The 19,595-nt window shown below is 37.1% G+C and overlaps 1 protein-coding gene across 1 annotated transcript; it reads right to left on the bottom strand.

Moving 5' to 3' along the window:
* Positions 1–258: 258 nt before the first annotated feature.
* On the bottom strand, positions 259–12,677 carry LOC139736422 (uncharacterized). Its single transcript, XM_071647174.1, has 9 exons — positions 12,527–12,677; positions 10,318–10,415; positions 9,639–9,845; positions 8,323–8,425; positions 7,295–7,464; positions 6,543–6,760; positions 3,327–3,513; positions 2,726–2,815; positions 259–504 (listed from the first exon to the last, which is right to left on the bottom strand). Exons 1-9 carry the CDS (start codon positions 12,675–12,677, stop codon positions 259–261), a joined length of 1,470 nt encoding a protein of 489 aa, XP_071503275.1.
* Between the last annotated feature and the right edge of the window lie 6,918 nt (positions 12,678–19,595).

Below are 19,595 nucleotides of genomic sequence, written 5' to 3'. Positions count from 1 at the left end.
CTTAGATAGGACCATGATATTTCAAGACTGCAAATGCGCATTGTCTTTTGGCAGATACCGGTAGTATGTAATAGACCATGTGAGCCATTTCCCGTAATGCATTACAATGATTGGATTGACTTGTCTAGTTGCAATTACAACAGGGTCATCACTTACACACTTTGCATACTGTAGGAACTGAGGGAATGTACGTTCCACGGTGGGTACTTCACATGATACAATTCAATCATTTCATTTGTTCAGCCAACTTACATGTTCTTAAAATGAGGAATCCTTTTCAGAATATGATTTCTCAGAAAAGGCATCAACGTCACTTGTTTCATACATGAGATAAATGGTCTCCTCCAGTCGAGGCCCTGTATCCAATCTCATGAGAAGAAAGCCAAGAAGGAAGAAGAAGAGAGCTGAGAGAGCCAGACAGGTGGTGGTCACATAGAGCAGGGGTGTCTGGATGCCCCCCTCACAGTACAGCCACTCAGGATGGAGATGAGACAATGCAGGAACCTAGCAACAAAACCAAACATCAATACAACATCACATTCACTTGAGAGATAAACACCAATACAACATCACATTCACTTGAGAGATAGACACCAATACAACATCACATTCACTTGAGAGATAAACACCAATACAATATCACAGTCACTTGAGAGATAAACACCAATACAACATCACATTCACTTGAGAAATAAACACCAATACAATATCACAGTCACTTGAGAGATAAACACCAATACAATATCACAGTCACTTGAGAGATAAACACCGATACAATATCACAGTCACTTGAGAGATAAACACCAATACAACATCACATTCACTTGAGAGATAAACACCAATACAACATCACATTCACTTGACAGATAAACACCAATACAATATCACAGTCACTTGAGAGATAAACACCAATACAACATCACATTCACTTGAGAAATAAACACCAATACAATATCACAGTCACTTGAGAGATAAACACCAATACAATATCACAGTCACTTGAGAGATAAACACCAATACAACATCACAGTCACTTGAGAGATAAACACCAATACAACATCACATTCACTTGAGAGATAAACACCAATACAACATCACATTCACTTGAGAGATAAACACCAATACAATATCACATTCACTTGAGAGATATACACCAATACAACATCACATTCACTTGACAGATAAACACCAATACAACATCACATTCACTTGACAGATAAACACCAATACAACATCACATTCACTTGACAGATAAACATCAATACAACATCACATTCACTTGAGAGATAAACACCAATACAATATCACATTCACTTGAGAGATAAACACCAATACAACATCACATTCACTTGACAGATAAATTTGATATAAAACATTTTTTTTTTTTTTGCACATTACAGCCAAACACTACCAAAATATAGATGAAAATTACGACATTTCTGTTCATAGCGCTGATAATCAAGTGTAAAGAGAAGGAGGGCAAACATGGAGCACATCATTGGGTGGGCCTTAAATTAAGATTTGTGTGTGTAACTATAAGCTCATGACCAGGAGAATTTTTTACCCACAAAACCTTGCTAATTATCAATTCAAGTAGTCATTTTGGTCGAGTGAATTGTTTGATTCATCAGTCCGTAATGTGTATGCACAAGCTTTCTTTGCACAGAGCTCTGCTGCTTGAAAGTGATTTTTGCTTCCAACCAAAATTTAGTAATTCAAATCTAAAAATTCAAACAGATCTCCAAAGAAGGTGAAAAGATGAATTCTCAAACCTGCCCTTGCATGTTGTTCAAAACCAAAAGTTGCTTGGCACCCTGGTTTATGGAGTCCCTTCCTTGCCTTCTTGTCTGATAAAGCAACAGGCTCAGGCAAACATTGATAAATAACCTTCCCCTTTTCTCCTAAAAATGCCCCTTGGTGAGTTTTAATCGGTGTATCTACTCATTGCATATTCACTTCTATAAACTGCTGACATGGGAACAAGCTAACTTAAAGGACAAGTTCACCTTCATAGACATGTGGGTTGAGTGAATGCAGCAATATTAGTAGAACACATCAGTGAGAGTTTGAGCAAAATCGGACAATCCGTTAAAAAGTTATGAATTTTTGAAGTTTCTGCTCAGTCACGGCTGGATGAAAAGACTGCTATAGCTTGTGATGTTGCATGAGTACAACGATATAAAGAAAGAATAAAGAAAATTCAACATATTTCCATTTTTCTCGCATAACAAAAGAACACTCGACTTCAGAAGGCAGAGGGAATAGTATTACCCTTAACATACGTCAGTAGCAAGTCGAAGAACTGTGCACTTTATTCAAAAAGTAAAGTTTTGTAAAATTCTCTTTTTATTTTCCTTATATAGTTGTACGCATGTGACATCATACACTGTAGTAGTCTTCTCTTCCAGCAGTGACTGCACAGATACTTAAAATATTCGTAACTTTTGAACGGATTGTCCAATTTTCCTCAAACTCTCACTGATGTGTTCTACTAATATTGCTGCATTCACTCAACCCATATGTCTATGAAGGTGAACTTGTCCTTTAAATGTACTTTGAGACCTTCCTGTCACTTTATATATGACCGACGATTTCAAGTTATTTTACATTTTGTATCATTTCCTGACAATTTGACAATAGCAATGATATATTCTATGCAAAAAATTCTGCATAAAGATAGGATCATCTACACTCCCATACTGATGCACAATTTGATGCATCTTACCAATAGTGGTCCAGCAATGTTCCCAAACACAAGTCCTGACCTCAGACAAAAGGTCACCGCTTGGTCTCTCATCTGCTGGTGGAAGCAGGCCTGTAGGTGGAAGAAGCAGCCGTGACATGGGCTAATATTCATGTCTGCTATTCGTATCTATCAAAGTAATCCCATTGACAGACACAATTTAAATTTCATGCAATAATACATCTAGCATGAAACTATACAACTAAATATCACATTAATGGAAGAATTAAGAAGACAATAATTATCTACACAGTACAACCGGTTAAAATACAGTTGATATCATCCTCTCATGCATCTCTTAGAATTTGAAGAAATTTGAGTTACACAGTATCAAAAATAAAAATGAAGAAAGGGCTCATTAAAATATCAAGTTATGGCAAATCAATGCACAAACAGATATTGTAGGAATGCTTCAGTAACTTTCTCATAGCTCATGACGTATTGCTATTGTGTATCGCATTGAAGTTTAAATACCATTGTGCATGAGCCAAAATCACTACCAGGGAGTCAATTTAAACCCTGACGAGCTGTTTGGATTGCCCAGTTCCCCGACTCTAAACCCCTGAGTTAAATTAGAACCCACCTCACAGACAGCAAAGACACAATTCCACCAGGTTTCAGCAAACAGGTAGACCAGAAAGAGCAGACCAGTAAAGACAGCAGGGCTGGTCTTAGAACCCAAGAGAAGAGCTGGTAGTGCAAAGGAAGCTGCACTCAGCTGGCCAAGTGACACAAGGAATACTGGTGCAACTTTGTTCTTCCCGGTACATCTGAAAGATTAACATGAGGTATTGACTTACATAGCATATCCAGCCCAAAAATTAGAGTTCTGAATGAAGAGAATACACATAGAACTTATGATAGCGTAATACATTTCTAACATCATTCAAAATTTCATTTACATTGATTCAAACTACAGTAACTCCATTACTCTGGTCCAGTAAGCCTAGACCCTGTATGCATACACACTTCTGTATTAAATGGCCATATCTTCAATTTTGTTTGTCAAAATTTCTGCCATCCCTAGCAGTTTGCTAGTTTGCATCCTGACCTTTAATTTATGATACTCAGATTGTCTGATACTGAATTTCAATCATCACAACACGATCAAAATTGCAGACATTGTCTTCTGCGATTGTGGTGAAAAGCATGTCTAAAAACATTTCAACAAACCATTTTACAGGTGATGTATTGTATGCTTTTGGTGCTGAACTATAATTCATGTGAAATGCACTCTGCTCTCTGAGCTATGTAAAGTTACGAGCTATGGTAAATTACACTCACAGTGGATTTTCTTTTGTATCTTTGTCCTAAGATGTGTGCGCTTTAAATGTTTGACCAGACAGTTGCAAACACGCACCATTGAATACTAGCTGCGTACATACTGACAGTACCACCAGGCACAAATATATTGGACTTGGTACCGTGTACGTATGTACATGCAGCCATGCCATTGTGGATCTATAGATGGGAAAAAACATGTGCGTGTGCAAAGTCAGACGTCTACTTTTTAAATATTCCATTGTACTTGTGTACATAGCCAATTATTATCCCTATGGAGCATTTTAGCTGCGCATTATTAACACATATTTCGGTCATTTTTCCATGTGCAGTATCAGAGCATATTCAATGCAACACATATGCTAATGTATTAATTTCCCAAAGGCTACTTTACTGTACCATATTTTATTTCATCTGTTATGTGATGCAAACTCTTGCTATTATTGCAAGTTACAACGCTTTTTCGTGCAGAGTCTGCTAGCGGCCCAACTTCAACTTCTATTAACTACTTTTTACAACTTGTGTCTTTTCTAGATTATGATGATGGATAATGATTAGATATATTAACAAGGAAAAGTAGAAATTACGCAGTGCGTAACATATGTCCCCGCCGGAAGTAGCATTTTGTAACAAAATGTGCAATATAGGTAAAAAATCAAGGTCAAAGGTCAAAGAAGTCAAAGGTCAAAATTCTGTGTAGAAGTTTTGAAGCCCTCACCTAGTGCCATCACATAAAGCAAATGGAATCGAAATTGGGTTAGAAATGGCGAAGGAGTAGCATTTTGTAGCCAATGTACAATATAGGTCAAAAATCAAGGTCAAAGGTCAAAGAAGACAAAGGTCAAAATTCTGTGTAGAAGTTTTGAAGCCCTCACCTAGTGCTATCACATAAAGCAAACGGAATCGAAATCGGGTTAGAAATGGCGAAGGAGTAGCATTCTGTAGCAAAATGCACAATATAGGTCAAAAATCAAGGTCAAAGGTCAAAGAAGTCAAAGGTCAAAATTCTGTGTAGAAGTTTTGAAGCCCTCACCTAGTGCCATCACATAAAGCAAACGGAATCGAAATCGGGTTAGAAATGGCGAAGGAGTAGCATTTTGTAGCAAAATGTACAATATAGGTCAAAAAATCAAGGTCAAAGGTCAAAGAAGTCAAAGGTCAAAATTCTGTGTAGAAGTTTTGAAGCCCTCACCTAGCGCCATCACATAAAGCAAACGGAATCGAAATCGGGTTAGAAATGGCGAAGGAGTAGCATTTTGTAGCAAAATGTACAATATAGGTCAAAGGTCAAGGTCAAAGGTCACGACTGAAATTCTGTGTAGAAGTTTCAAAGCTCCCATGTAGTGCTATCATATAAAGCAAACAGAATCAAAATTGGCTCATAAATGACAGAGAAGTAGCAAATTGAAGATTTTGATCACACACGGACGCACACACGGACACACGGACACACGGACACACGGACGGACGGACGGACAGACGGACGGACACACGGACACACACACGTACGGAGCCCGTTTCATAGTCCCCTGCTCGAACTCGTTCGGCGGGGACAACAATTATATAATAGTAATAATTATATTTGATGGCTTTATTTCAGGGAACACCAGGAAAAATTGCACATACTAGAGCTAATATTGCAATCATCTTTGATTCAAGCGATATTGGCCCCAACTCATGCAATATTCCCTGGTATTCTATTCATTGTAATTCAATATACAGTAAATGTACATCTTGTGCAGAGCTGACAGCATATCCCACCTCTAAGATGAACTCTGGTGGTATAAGTAGTAGTACTTTTCATTAAAAGCAAGAAAAAAAATCTTGGGCTGATCCTATACTACTAAAACTTTTGACATTCATATTCATGTCAGGTAATTAACATGTTACAAATCCAAACAGTAAAATTTACCACAGAAAATACCCTTTTGATGGGTGGGTTGTTTTTACTCTTTGGACACTTGCAAAGCTTACTTGAGCTCATTTATCTACATCAGGGCTGCACACTAACCCTTTTTTGCTACTGGTCCAACCTGTCTGTCAGACCAGTAGGTACCCAGTTTTCAATGTTTTACTCACTGGTGAATTTCTGAAAAAGTTACTGGTCCAACAGTGATTTTTACTGTTAAGGGAGCACCAGACCAGTGCCAGTGTGCAGCATTGTCTATATTGATCAATCAGAGAGTAATAATAACTATTCAAAGCTTTTCATGAGATGACTGAAATATCAAACTAGAAAAGCACTTGAAGAGCGCAGACCTCTGCAACCAGCTCATTTCCACTCATACTCGCATGCTGAAAATCACTCTTATAGTCTAATGATAAGCCTTTCTCTCCACTACCAAAGGTTAATCATCTCTTCCTTTTTTTTTTCATTATCAACATTTCCTGTAATTTCCACTCAAATCTGTTCATGAATTTTTGATTTATTTTGAAAACAGACAGGCAGACAGACAAACCAATGCCGGCAAAAAACGTTACCTCCTAGGTGGAAGTAATAAGAGAAGAGCTAACTTACCTTGAGAGAAGAAGAGTGCCCAGCAGACTGCCCCCACAACCACCAACCACAACCACCACTCCAAGCCTGGTAACATACTCTTTAGGAGGTATTTGGTAGACTTGTGCATAGAAGGTTGCTAGCCAGGCATCTAAGGCACAGCTACCAATATTTTGCAAGATCACTGCTACACACAGCACTACATACGGCTTGCATGCCACCAGCTCTTGTAGGGTCTCCTACACACAAAGAAGGGAGGATTAAAGTTCACAAAGTATTGAAGAACATATCATGACAAGCAGATGGCACATCATCATGTCTATGATGAAGAATATAAAATGTTTCAGTTTATGCTCTTAGAGTTGTGATATCCTTACACACAGCTAATCAGTTTACTCCATTGAGGACAAGTCCCAAGTATACTCAGGCAGGTATCTACTGGAAATGTGTGTTGAAGCAAAATCAGTCTGTCCTCAACGGGTTAACAATTAACCCACTGAAGACTAGTTATGAGTATACTCAGGCACATGTCTATGAGAGAGGTGTGTTTAACCTGTTGAGGATGGTTTGATATTGCTACAATACGCATTTCCCATAGACACCTGCCCGAGTATACTCGGGACCCGTCCTAAACGGATTAACACACCAAAATCAGCTCATCCCCAATGGGTTATTTACTTCCTTCCTAGTACTGACCTAAAATATTGTAGCATCTCACACTTTACAGTTGTCATCAGATTGCCTTTATCCTTATTGACTAATACAAGTCTTACACAAGCTGTGTTTCTCCTGAAGATGAAATCCCTTTGTTCTGAGTTGGGCTGTCTGACTACCAATGATGCAGCTAGGAAGACCCCAAAACCTGCCACGCCCAGAATGAAGATGACTTGTCTCCAGGTGGTGGTGAGATATGTCAGACCCAGCAGATACCCAGCAAAACCACCTTTCATCATAAGAACAAATAAAATCAGTAAATCTTGTAATCAATCAGTAACCATAGAGATCAACTCACAACCACACCTTGTATAATATCTTTGTATGTGTTTGTCACTCTTAGCTTTAAAGAAACATTTTGTCTTGTTATCGTCAGCCAATTGTAATAAGAATTCTCATATACTCTTAACCTGTCACAAAATTGAATAAAGGAAATGGCAAACACTGATTTTTTTTGTGTACATAATTAAATAATTTCACTACTAATAATGTTCATGGTGATTGTTGCAGTCAAATACATACCAGCAGTCTTTACTTAAACCTAGTTTTAAAGGTCCAGTTTACCTTTGGGAGCAGTGATTTATTTTTTTTTTACATTTGATGCATATGTGTGAGCCTATTGTATCACAAAACATCCTGCCATATAAGATTTTGGCAGTAAAGCCTTAAGTATTAGGAGATATCAGTATTTTTCTTAATAAACCATAACTGTAGACAGTTTTGTCTGGAAACATTTATATCATAAGTATAGTTCACGTTTTGTGTATTTAACAATACTTAACATTCATAATATGGATTCATATTTTTACAGTGATTGTTTCTATTCCAGACTCACATTTTAGAACTATATCAAAGCATCAATGCTGGGTTTTTGTTTCATCTGCAAACGGTAAATTATGCCTTTAAAAATGTGTCATGAAATATGATGTCTTTTTCTTATTCAACGGTGCAGTGGTATCTATTACAATGATTGTAAGAATCATAGATTAAAAAGTTGTCTACGAATTCATAGATCTAAGCATTGCCTGTCTAGGATACAAAATTCTGCAAACATTGTGACCTGTGCAGCATTTTTCATGAGCCTTACCTACAAACACTGCTTGATGGAAGACATTCGCTGCTTGCTGGGAATGAGTTGAAGATGTAAAGAGTACTGACTGCAGGCTGGCTGATGAGGATAAACATACAGACTGAGAGAAGAAAAATAAACAGGGGGAAAGATTCCTTGAATTAGACACTGTTTATTTGAATGATAGTGATAAATCTCTTTAAAGGACAAGTTCACCTTCATAAACATAAGAGTTGAGAGAATGTAGCAATATTAGTAGAACACATCATTGAAAGTTTGAGGAAAATCGGACAATCCGTTCAAAAGTTATGAATTTTTGAAGTTTTTGTGCAGTAACCTCTGGATGAGAAGACTACTGCAGTGTGTGAAAAACTTAGATGTCACATGCGTACAACAATATAAGGAAAATATAAAGAGAATTTCACAAAATTTCATCTTATGAAAAAAGTACACATTCCCCCGACTCGTTACCGACTGGATGTTATGGGTAATATTATTCCCCCTGCCTTTAGAAAGAGGCAAGTCAAGCGCTCTTTTATTATGCGAAAAAAGTGAAAATATGTTGAATTTTCTTTATATTTTCTTTATACTGTTGTACGCATATGACTCACAAGCTGTAGTAGTCTCCTCAGCCAGCGGTTCCAACACAAAAATTTTAAAAATTCATAACTTTTGCATCGATTGTCCAATTTTCCTCAAACTTTCACTGATGTGTTCTACTAATTTTGTTGCATTCTCTCAATCCTTATGTTTATGAAGGTGAACTTGTCCTTTAATGAGCATTACTTATTTAACATACATTAGTAAGATTCATGTTTCAATAGCAAACATTTTCCGTCTCACTTGGTTTATACTGGGTTTAATATCAAACCATGCTTGCTTCCTGCGTCAGAGCGGAGACTTGAGTTTTCCCTTCTATACAAAGTGAGCTTGTCAGTAGTCAGCTGCATCTAAAATGCTTTGCACAATAATAAGACAAACATGCTGTCCAACAATACTTTTACAGAAAGAACTACAACGTAACTCCTACAAAGTTTCAAATTCCTCACATCCACTTGTCTTGTTTTAATAACGCAACTTTACAGTGTGCAGTCGGAACAGGTCTGGAAAATGTCATGGTGAACTGTAGTACAGTGCATCCCCATGTTTAACAAACGTGGTTATAACGAAATACCAGTTGCAAAGAAACAAAAATCCAGTCATAAAATTATTGGCTCTATGTTTATTTTTATTGCTTATTTGTTTGGTTATAATGGAATTTCAATATGATGAAAGAAATTTGCCAGTCCTAAGGACTTTGTAATAACAGGAGTCCACTGTATCTGCTGACTTACAAAACCAATGCCGACCCCTAGTCTAGCGAGAGCCAGCTCCCAGAATGATCTGCAATAAGATGTGAGAAGCACCATAGCACTCCAGAGTAATCCCCCAGTCATGATGAGAGAGACGTGTGAGCCACAGCTTGCTGCTGACAGGAGCTGGGCTGATGGTGGGACAAAGAGAAGGGCTAGACCCACTAAGGGACCCAGGAGAACTCCTTCCTAGAGTAGGGATAAACCAGCATGTATGTAGCATTATACATTAAAATGAAATGTCTTTGATGAAAATCTCCTTTTGGTTTGCACACACACACACACACACACAAATATCAAAATCATACTTTATGTTGACGTAATAACAACTACAACCTCTTTTCATAATTGCCAGTTATTACCAGACTGTAATAATTGATGTGACAGTATCATATTTTGTTGATTCAATGCATTTTATATTGAAGATTTGTGTATGTATTACAATGGGAGACATGTGAAGTGATGATGTAATAGCACCTCTGCCAATTTAAATGATCAGCTGAGATTATGATTTGTGAAAACAACAAGGACATATTCTTCTTTTATTAAAGTCACTGCATGATTTCAATACATAAGTCTCTTTTATAACAATATATGTTACATGCTATCTTTGGACCTATGATTGTATATAGTTTTGAATGCAATGATTAGAATAGCATACCTGGATGAGAGTCATCTCTACACACTCTGTCATGTGATAATTGGTGCTGACTGTCACATTCTGATGTGTGGGACATGATTGATTTAAACATCTTAAACCTGTAGTCAAAGAAGCAAAGAAAGAGAATTCAGGCAATATGACTCACACAGACTGGGAATATAAAGAATTGTACAGTCCTACTGACAAAACAAAATAAACAGGCAATGTACTGGTGGCAACAGTTACATCCGGGCCACCAGTTTCATATCACTTAACCTAAAAGATGAACTCATTTCACTATAACACACATTTCCCACAGACACCTGCCAGAGTGTTTGGGACTAGGCTTCAACAGGTTAATGCATGCATTATTTCCAGCACAAAACTGCATACAATATTGTGTAGGCTTGCATATAGAATACCATTTGGAGCAACATTACAGTGTACTTCCTACAAAATGTGTACAAACATTTGAGTGTATGAGACTTCCATTTGGCAAGGCAACTTGTTTTAATATTTACTTATACTTTTACACAAAAAGTTTCCTCTAGGACAGCAAAGATATTGACACAATTCAAAATTTTGAGTTGGTATCAACTGCACAGTCACATGTTTGTTTTTGTCTTTTTGCACAACATTACAAAATAGTAGTTCATTTTTCTCTGAAATATTTTTGTTAGTTTATTTGGAGACAACCAATGCAGAATTATTGTCAAAGAGACTTATCATGGGTGTATGCAAGGGGGGGTCGGGAGGGTCGTACGACCCCCCCAAATTTTCAAGAGGTCCACTTTTTGTAAAAGACATTTTTTTTTTGAGGGCTTTTTACTCTATATAGGCCTACAACAGGAAAAAAAAAGTGACCAGGTGGTGTTCCAGCAAATTGTCAAAAACCTCGTAAATTTCGTAACTTAGTTTTAGTATGCCATAATTTACCTTATTTCTAAGCTGCACTGCCATGCCGAAAAAGTCACTTTTGTATGCACCAAATTGCCCCATTTTAAGATATAGAATTCAAAAACCCCCTACCGTGGAAGGGGGGACACCCCCCTCCCACACCCTCCCCCCGCTCGGTCGCTCCGCTCCCTCGCAAAGGTAAAGGTCCAAAAATTTTGGTTACGACCCCCCCCAGAAAAAATCCTGGATACACCCCTGCTTATTGTGGCTAAATGCAGTGCAATAAACCCTGCAGTCCAAGGGCAATAACAGAATCCAAAAATGAAATGTAAAAAATCAAGACTAATATCATACAAACTATTATTGCCAATTACAATAAGAGTATATCACACTAAAAATAAATGCCATATATATCCCTGTGACATATGAAAATAGACTGGCTGTTATTTTTGTTTACTTCGTCTGTACATTCAGGTATAATCTTTATATGGATAAAATTACTTTACAGGTGTATATTCATGAACAAAAGAGAAAAGAAAAATGGTTACATTGTTCATCATTTTACACAACTCATGTCATACAATGTATATTCCCACAGCAATGATGACATGGATTATTAAAGCAATTCATATTTGTTGACTAGTTTGTTAGCTTTGTCTGACTTGGGAAAATTCTTCCTTTTAACCCACTGAGGATGGACTGATTTTGCTACTATTCAAAACACGCATTTCCCATAGACACTTGCACGAGTATACTAAGGACTCATCCTCAGCGGGTTAAAGGCAGCCGATCGCCATCCCTAATGGTACGTAAACTCCGAACGACCGAAGTTTGTGCATGCAATTGCGCAATGCCAGACTCGGTGCTATATCCATAAACGTGTGGGACAATGCTGCCACTGAGACACGTGTGTGTGTGTGCATGTGTGTGTACGCATCATACACAAATATTGTCACCGCGAGCTGCGGTGATTGGAGGAGAGAGGCCAGAAGACGCGTGGCTCTTTTGGCCTCTCTTCACGCGCATGCGCACTGAGTGTGTGCGTCCATTCGGAAGCTCACGTGGCTCGCTCGGACAGCCATTTTGGGTTAGGAGATTAGCACAGAGAGCGCTCTTGTAGCCTACGCGTTTTGTTCGCTGACCCATTGAGCCAGTGCTATTCTCATTCGGGGTCACTACATTTGATACAGAATGGGGGAGGCAGCGTGTTGCGTTCGTCTCCGTGCCGCACAAACCACTCGCCACGACTGAGTGCCTTTAATAAGATATAATATTCTATGTATCCTATATCATAGACCAGTAATAGTCAAATGCATGGCATATTAAGCCTTACCTGCAGGCATAAATGTTGGAATGCCTTGCTTCTCACTCCAAATCAAAATATGAATGAAAGTCATGACTGCCACCGACACCACACCACGTCCCATTGGTACTTCTGGATCACTTGATATACATGCTAGTCTTCTCATCCAGGCTGACTCCATTGCTGGTCATGTGATTGCAGAATCCTCACTCATCAGTTGCATCTGGCCAAACAGCTTTGGTACACAATGTATCAATGTGCTTTGCCTGGGCTGAAGGAGTAAGCAATATGAAATGACAAAAAAATAAATCAACTGTATGTAATATGTCCCAAATTGTTTCACCCTGTAGTTCCTATTTTCTGACTCAAGCAACTAATGTGTAGTAACTTTACAAAAATTAAGCAAAATTGACCCAAATTTATGAAAGTTTATGGGCAAGATAAGGTCCCCTCAGAAGGCAAAATTTCATCTTTGTTCAATATTGACATGTTTGGTATCATTTTGAAGCTTATGAGTTGAAGTTTTGATTTCCATGGAGGAAAAAATGATATTATGTAAATTTATGTAAATTTCAAGGGCTTCATTTGCATAAATATGAAACACAGCATTACGTATGGGACACTTATAAAAATTCATATTTATTCAAAGGAAAGCAAATAATATTTTAGAGATATCTGGACATAAGAAGTTCATCAAATAGTTTAACTTGGTATGAAAATTTAGGGATTATGCAAATGATTATGCAAATTAACTCGTGTCCTATTATGGGATGTCCCATACGTAACAAATTGAGGTCATTTTTTAAGGTTTTTTCTGAAATTTCTAAGGTTATTTGAATGCCCTTTTGGAAAATTCCAATTTATTGTCTAGAGAAGTTAGAAACAATAGAAAGAAGAAAAAATAGTAAAAGAAATATTTTTTTATTAGGCAATGAAATGATGTTACGTATGGGACAAATGCCTTACGTATGGGACATCCTCATACGTGTACATATTGCATGTGAATGCATGTAGCTAACTGAGAAGGTCTCTCAGTACACAAATGGGCAATCATCCTGAAGAAAGCATCCCAACTTTGCAGCTATTTTGGAGTTATAGACACTTGAAACAATACATGTACTTGACTGAACAATTTTCGGAAAGGGCGAGGGGGAGATGGCAAAATACAAAATGAAAACCAACATTAAAGGGATAGTATAGTTTTGTAGAAATGGGGATTCCAGGGCTGCCAACATTGGAAACTAGTTGAGAGTGAGACTCCCATAGGCCAATGCTATAATTTAGGAGTCAAGATGAGTGAGATCAATAGAAATGCATGCAAATGAAATAAAGTTTTAGCGTGAGAAAGGACCAAAATGAGTGAGTCTCACTCTCAATGAGTGAGAGTTGGCAGCCCTGGGATTCAGTTTTCAACATTTTACGAGATGATTGGAAACCAATTATGTGAATCATTAAAGAGCATACAATTTTAAGACTAGATGAATTAAACGTTTATTTGATGGAGATCCAATTTGAAATGACAGAGATATAAAAAAACAAAACAAATACAAACTAAAATGACGTGGTCCTAAAAAAAAAATGATACCCACCTTTTGTTAGGACACCACATTTCTGGATATTTCAGCCATTTTGAAATGGATTTTTGTCATGTTAACTTTGAATTCCTCTTAGAACTGTATGCTATTTAAATATTTCATAAAAGAAGCGCTAATTATCTTGTAAAAGTTGAAATCAGAATTCCCATCTGAACCAGAAAAGAACTATACAGTCCCTTTAAGTAGAGACCTCTGATTTAAAGGGCACTGAAACCGAATACACAAGCAGATTGAAAAATTGCAGTTCAACTACTAGTATATTGGGTACTGTTCACCACACAATGTAGAGCTCTACAAATGTAGCTACGTTGCAGCGGCATTGTATAACACATGCATGTGATGATAATGAAGATGTTACTTCAAATTAGTGTTTTTTGTATCATTTCTTTTTTTATTGCAAGTGATAGACAAATTGTCATTCAGTTTTCAGTAGTAGCCACAACAAAGTTCATGGGTATACATACATACTGAGGTGTGACTCGAATCAATGACCTGATTGCTAGACATCATACAACTGTATATCTACTCAATTACTGGGGTTCCATGCAGCAGATATTGCATATTTATCAAAATTAATATTTCTTGTGTCAAGTTGTTTTTTATTGAAACTGAATGGCAAGCTGCCCTTCATCAATGGAAGTAAACACTTGGTGATAAGCACAATCAGGGTATGCAATCATGACTTTCTCACTTTAAAAAATTGTAACTTCTAAAAGAATGCACCAACTGACTTAAAAATTCACATGCAGCATGCTAAGACATCAGTAATCACATGTGGTAAGACAATAGCTAATTTCTTCTCATTTACTGTTAATTATTAAAGATTAATTACCAAAAAGTCCCCCAAAACCCACGTAATGCGTCAAAAAAAGCGTTTTACAACTTACGTAAAATCAAGATTTGAGGTCCATATTTTAAGTCTACCCCTATGTGTTTGGTATCAAATTAATGGATTTTTTCCTGGCGTTGCTTGCATGCAATAAAAAACAGTGGTTCTTTCAGCTGGAGAAAGTTATAAGGTCTGAAGTCCCATCCTGGTAGGAGTGTAATGCTGGCTTATTTTTGTGACATTGTGACCTTTTAACCCATGCTGTACAGCTATACATGGAGAAACAGCTTATTTTTCTGCTTTTCCTGAAAGTACTGAAGACACACTACAATATGGTGCGCTGTTTGCCAATAAATGTTCAGCCAGTTTTGAGTTTTGAGCCATTTTCAAATGCTGAGTAAAATAAGTGCAGCCGTCTTTCAGTATTTTCAGTGAGGTATATCCTAATTTGACTACTTTAAAGAATCTTTTCCCCTTATTGAATATCCTTGTTTTTTTAACCATGAATTGTACATTTGTAGAAATCTATTGTGTGAAAATTTTAGCAAATTTGAGCAATAGGAACTTATTTTTTTATATTTTTACAAATTGCTGAGCATAAAAAAGTGCGATACACGCCCATGTTATACTGCATGAAGGTCATATGATAAGTGTTCAGTGTTCATATTTCAATGCTTGTTCAATTTCTAAAGATATCATAAGCAAAACCATAGTATTCTGGCTTAATACAATGTATGTCATTGTTTGAGTGTCACAGCTTGGATATCAACTCAAGTCATCATAAATCTCACATTCATTCTTCTATCTGTGTTTACAAATATGAGAATTGATCCAAACACTGTGCGCACATTCAAGGTCAAACTGTACAGATAATTTTTTGATGAAAAATGTAATATCTTCCAAAGTACCAGCCCTAATTTCATAAAAAATCTGTAATAATGGCCACTATATGTCTGTTACCTATTCCTGAAAGTTTTGCCTCTTCACTCTTTGGCAAAAGTGAAATATGATAAAATATGTAAAAGTGGTTTTATTTGAATTCAAAATAATGCCTACAAAATTGATCATCCATTTCGAGAAGTGAAAATACGAAATTCATTCATATTTTGTGATATGTCATGGCTATGTGCTGGTGGTGAATGAAAGGGATATTTATCAGGAACATCTAACAGCAATATCAGATGAAAAAAACATTCTCCTTTTTTTTAATGAATTTTTCCAATATATTAGTCATTTCAATGTAATTCGACACCCCTAATTTAAATGCTAATTTATGCGCAGTTTGATGCAAAATTTTGACTCTTTCTTTACATGAAATGAAAATTTGAACACTCAGCTACAACAAACAACAAAAAAAGCATTTTCACCAAGTTTTTTCATTTTTGCCCTGTTACACAATTGCATACCCTGATTGTGCTATTGACCACTTTCCTATTCAATATTTTAGTAGTACCGTAACTATCCTGATAAAAATACAGGGCATCCTACATACTCAGGTTGGTCATAATAGAATATGATCAAATATGATTGTGATGGTAAATATTTGGGGAATATTGTTTCCTTTACAATCTGGATCAGTATTTGAGTAATTTCAACTGATTCTACCTAATTATGCAAAAATTTGTTTATGGGTATTTTACAAAATTATTTTGTAAAATACCCATGAACATGGTTCTGAACACACCAAAGGTATGGGGGACAAAGGGCATGCATACTCAGGTTGGTCATAAAAATATAAGAATATGATTGAATATGATCATGATGGTAAATATTTGGGAAATATTGTTTCCTTGACAATCTGGATCAGTATTTGAGTAGTTTCAACTGATTTTATTTCAATAATTATGCAAAATACCCATAAACATGGTTCTCCACACACTAAACGAATGGGGGACAAAGTGTCCCATATGTAACTGTCCCATACGTAACACTTTATGTCTGTCTTTAATTAGAACCTGTAATTAGAGCTTTTTGCCTCATGACATGAAACTTACCTCTAATAATCTTGAGTTGAGTGTTGTGACTTTCATGACAGTGGGTTATAAGTTATAATGCAATACTTTCAGAGAGTTTTGAGGTTGAAAACTATGTTTAAAAAAAAACAAAATTTTTCTGGTCCCATACGTAACGGCACATATTTTCTCTTCTAGAATATAATTGTGAAGGTCATTTTTCTCCATTTTTTACAAGATTATACTTCTCCTAGATATCGATCATCAATCATGAAAAAGTTCAATATGACCAAAGGCCATTAACACTATTTTTCAGTCATAAATGACTCTGAATGTCCCATACGTAACGCGCGCGTTATCTTGGACTTGCCCATATAAGGTGTCATCACTTTGGGCCCCCCCCCACCTTTTTTAACCCAGAAGTACGTAAGTGGTACTAAAAAAAAATGGATAGAGATCTTGAAGTGTGAGTGCGGTAAGGCTGTTTTTCCGCTGAAGTCCCTTTTGTTTTTGTTTTGTTTTTCTGCTTGTCAGCTAAAGAAACCCAGAAGTGGAAGGGCAGAGATGAGCTGAGGGCCTTTTTTTGTGAGTTATTCGTTTGTTTGTTTGTTCGCTAATGAAACCCGAAAGTGCCCCCCCCCCCCACTTCTTTTGAAAAACGCTCCGCCAGCCATGGATGATACACCAAACAAAACGAGGACTGTACCAGTTGTGGTAGTGAGCAGGAGGAAGAAAAAGAAGAAGAAGAAGAAGAAGAAGAAGAAAACACCTCTCCTGTGTAAACCATTATAATCCAGGGAGAGGTGAGACCTTCCTGTTATGATCACAACAATGGTCAATAACGTTGCGTTGGTGGTGCTAATGGTGGAGTAACCCTGGGGCGCTCCTTGTACACAGTTATAAACTTGAAAAGCACTCTGAGAGCACAGACCTCCGCCAAGCATTTATTTTCCACCGATGATCTAACTTACTCTTCCACAGAGATCAGTGATTTCCACCCATAATACGTACATGCATGCTGAAAAATCGCCCAGTTTCCCAATATAGAAGCTTTTGTTATGTCATAAACCCTCAGCTGTGTGGTGCTTCTTGCCTTTGCAGAAACTAGAGCATGCACTTTAGTGCGCATATAAAAACCTCAAAAAATGTGAAGCTTGAACTCCCAAGTTCATTGACCCTACCTGCTAAAATATCAAAAATCTTTCATAAAATCCATGATAAAAATTTCCGGATCACTACAAAAATTTAATCATTTGTTTCTTGTGTCATTCTCAATCTTCCCTACAAGTTTAATACAAATCCGAGCACAACTTTTTGATTTATTTTGCACATGGACGAACAAACAAACAAACAAACAAACACGACAAACCAACGGTAAATGAAAACATGTCATAACCTCCTCCCTTGGTCTTCGGGTTAAAAAAAATATTAAATATCAGGCACAAATAATTGCAAATGAGGAGCGAGGTAAAAATACGTCCACCTTCGGCAACGGCACGCACATACGACACCCCTTCATAGACAGTGCCCTTGGCGGAGGTAATTACAGTATACTGTGGTAGCCCGACCAGACGCTGTTTGTACGCTGTGCGAATACCGGTACTTACAGCGACTGGGCTGTGTATAGTTAATACTGTGGTATAGACTGGTAGACATGAAAGATCTGTCTGTCTGGAGGAGTCTTTTTTTTTTTGACGAGCATCTGTGAAGCCAGTCGCAGTTTAATGGTAGAGTAACGTTACACTTGTACTTGTACTGATCTAAACAGTTAACAGTTAAAGGTCCTGTTTACCTTTGCATTGGGAGCAGTGATTTAAAAAATGTTCAGGATATCACATTTGATGCATAAATATGTGTAGGTCTGTTGTATCACAAAACATCCAACCATAAAATCATGCAATAAAGCCTCGAATAAAAGGAGATATTATTCAGTATTTTTTGTGAAAAAAAAAAAACATAGTCGCATATGCTGTAGCTACACATGTAATTTAGACATAATTTAATAGATCTGGATGTTTAGTCTAGAAATATTTTTAAGATTTCTATTAAGTATTAGGCCTATAACTACACCCCTATTCATTGTTCACATTTTTTTTTTTTTTTTGTAAAATTGTATACCGGTACTGCGGTAGATCTATTGAACGATACTTAACAATGACATCGATTATACGGATCTATTCATTTTTTTTTTTTACATTGGCTGATTCTATTCCTAACTCACATTTAGAATGATTTAAAGCACTACTAGACATAGTCTAGAATTCTATGCCAATTCTAGTTGGTCTATTAATGTTGGGTTTCTATTTCATGTAAGCTGAAAATGCCACACATTTATAACTATAATGCCTTTTAATGGTAAATTATGGATGCCTTTATTCTGAGTAGACGTCTATAAACTACTGACGGCGAGACGACGCAACCGACTGAAACAGAAGCAGAGACAGAAAGAGATTCATACCTACATTGTAGAAGATTTACTTTGTCTTTGTAGAGTAGATCATCTGGCTGGACGAGTATTTTATTCAGCGAGCTGGGCTTCTTCGCTTGTGCACTGTGAAGAAGATTGTCCCAGCCTGTTATCACCTCCGCAACACTGCCAACAGAGCAGCTATGTGCCCTATGTGTGGTGCGATGTGATGAACACGATCAGATCAGGTGACCCGTGAAGTCATGTGACAATAGCTCCAGGAGCGGAGGACGGGCGGAGGACCAAATGCTAGTAG

The sequence above is a fragment of the Diadema antillarum genome, unplaced genomic scaffold (genome assembly GCF_040938485.1).
Source record: "Diadema antillarum isolate AM-2024a unplaced genomic scaffold, OU_Dant_1.0 seq00000645_RagTag, whole genome shotgun sequence".
In the NCBI taxonomy this organism is placed as follows: Eukaryota; Metazoa; Echinodermata; class Echinoidea; order Diadematoida; family Diadematidae; genus Diadema; species Diadema antillarum.
This window is presented reverse-complemented; position numbering and strand designations above follow the sequence as displayed.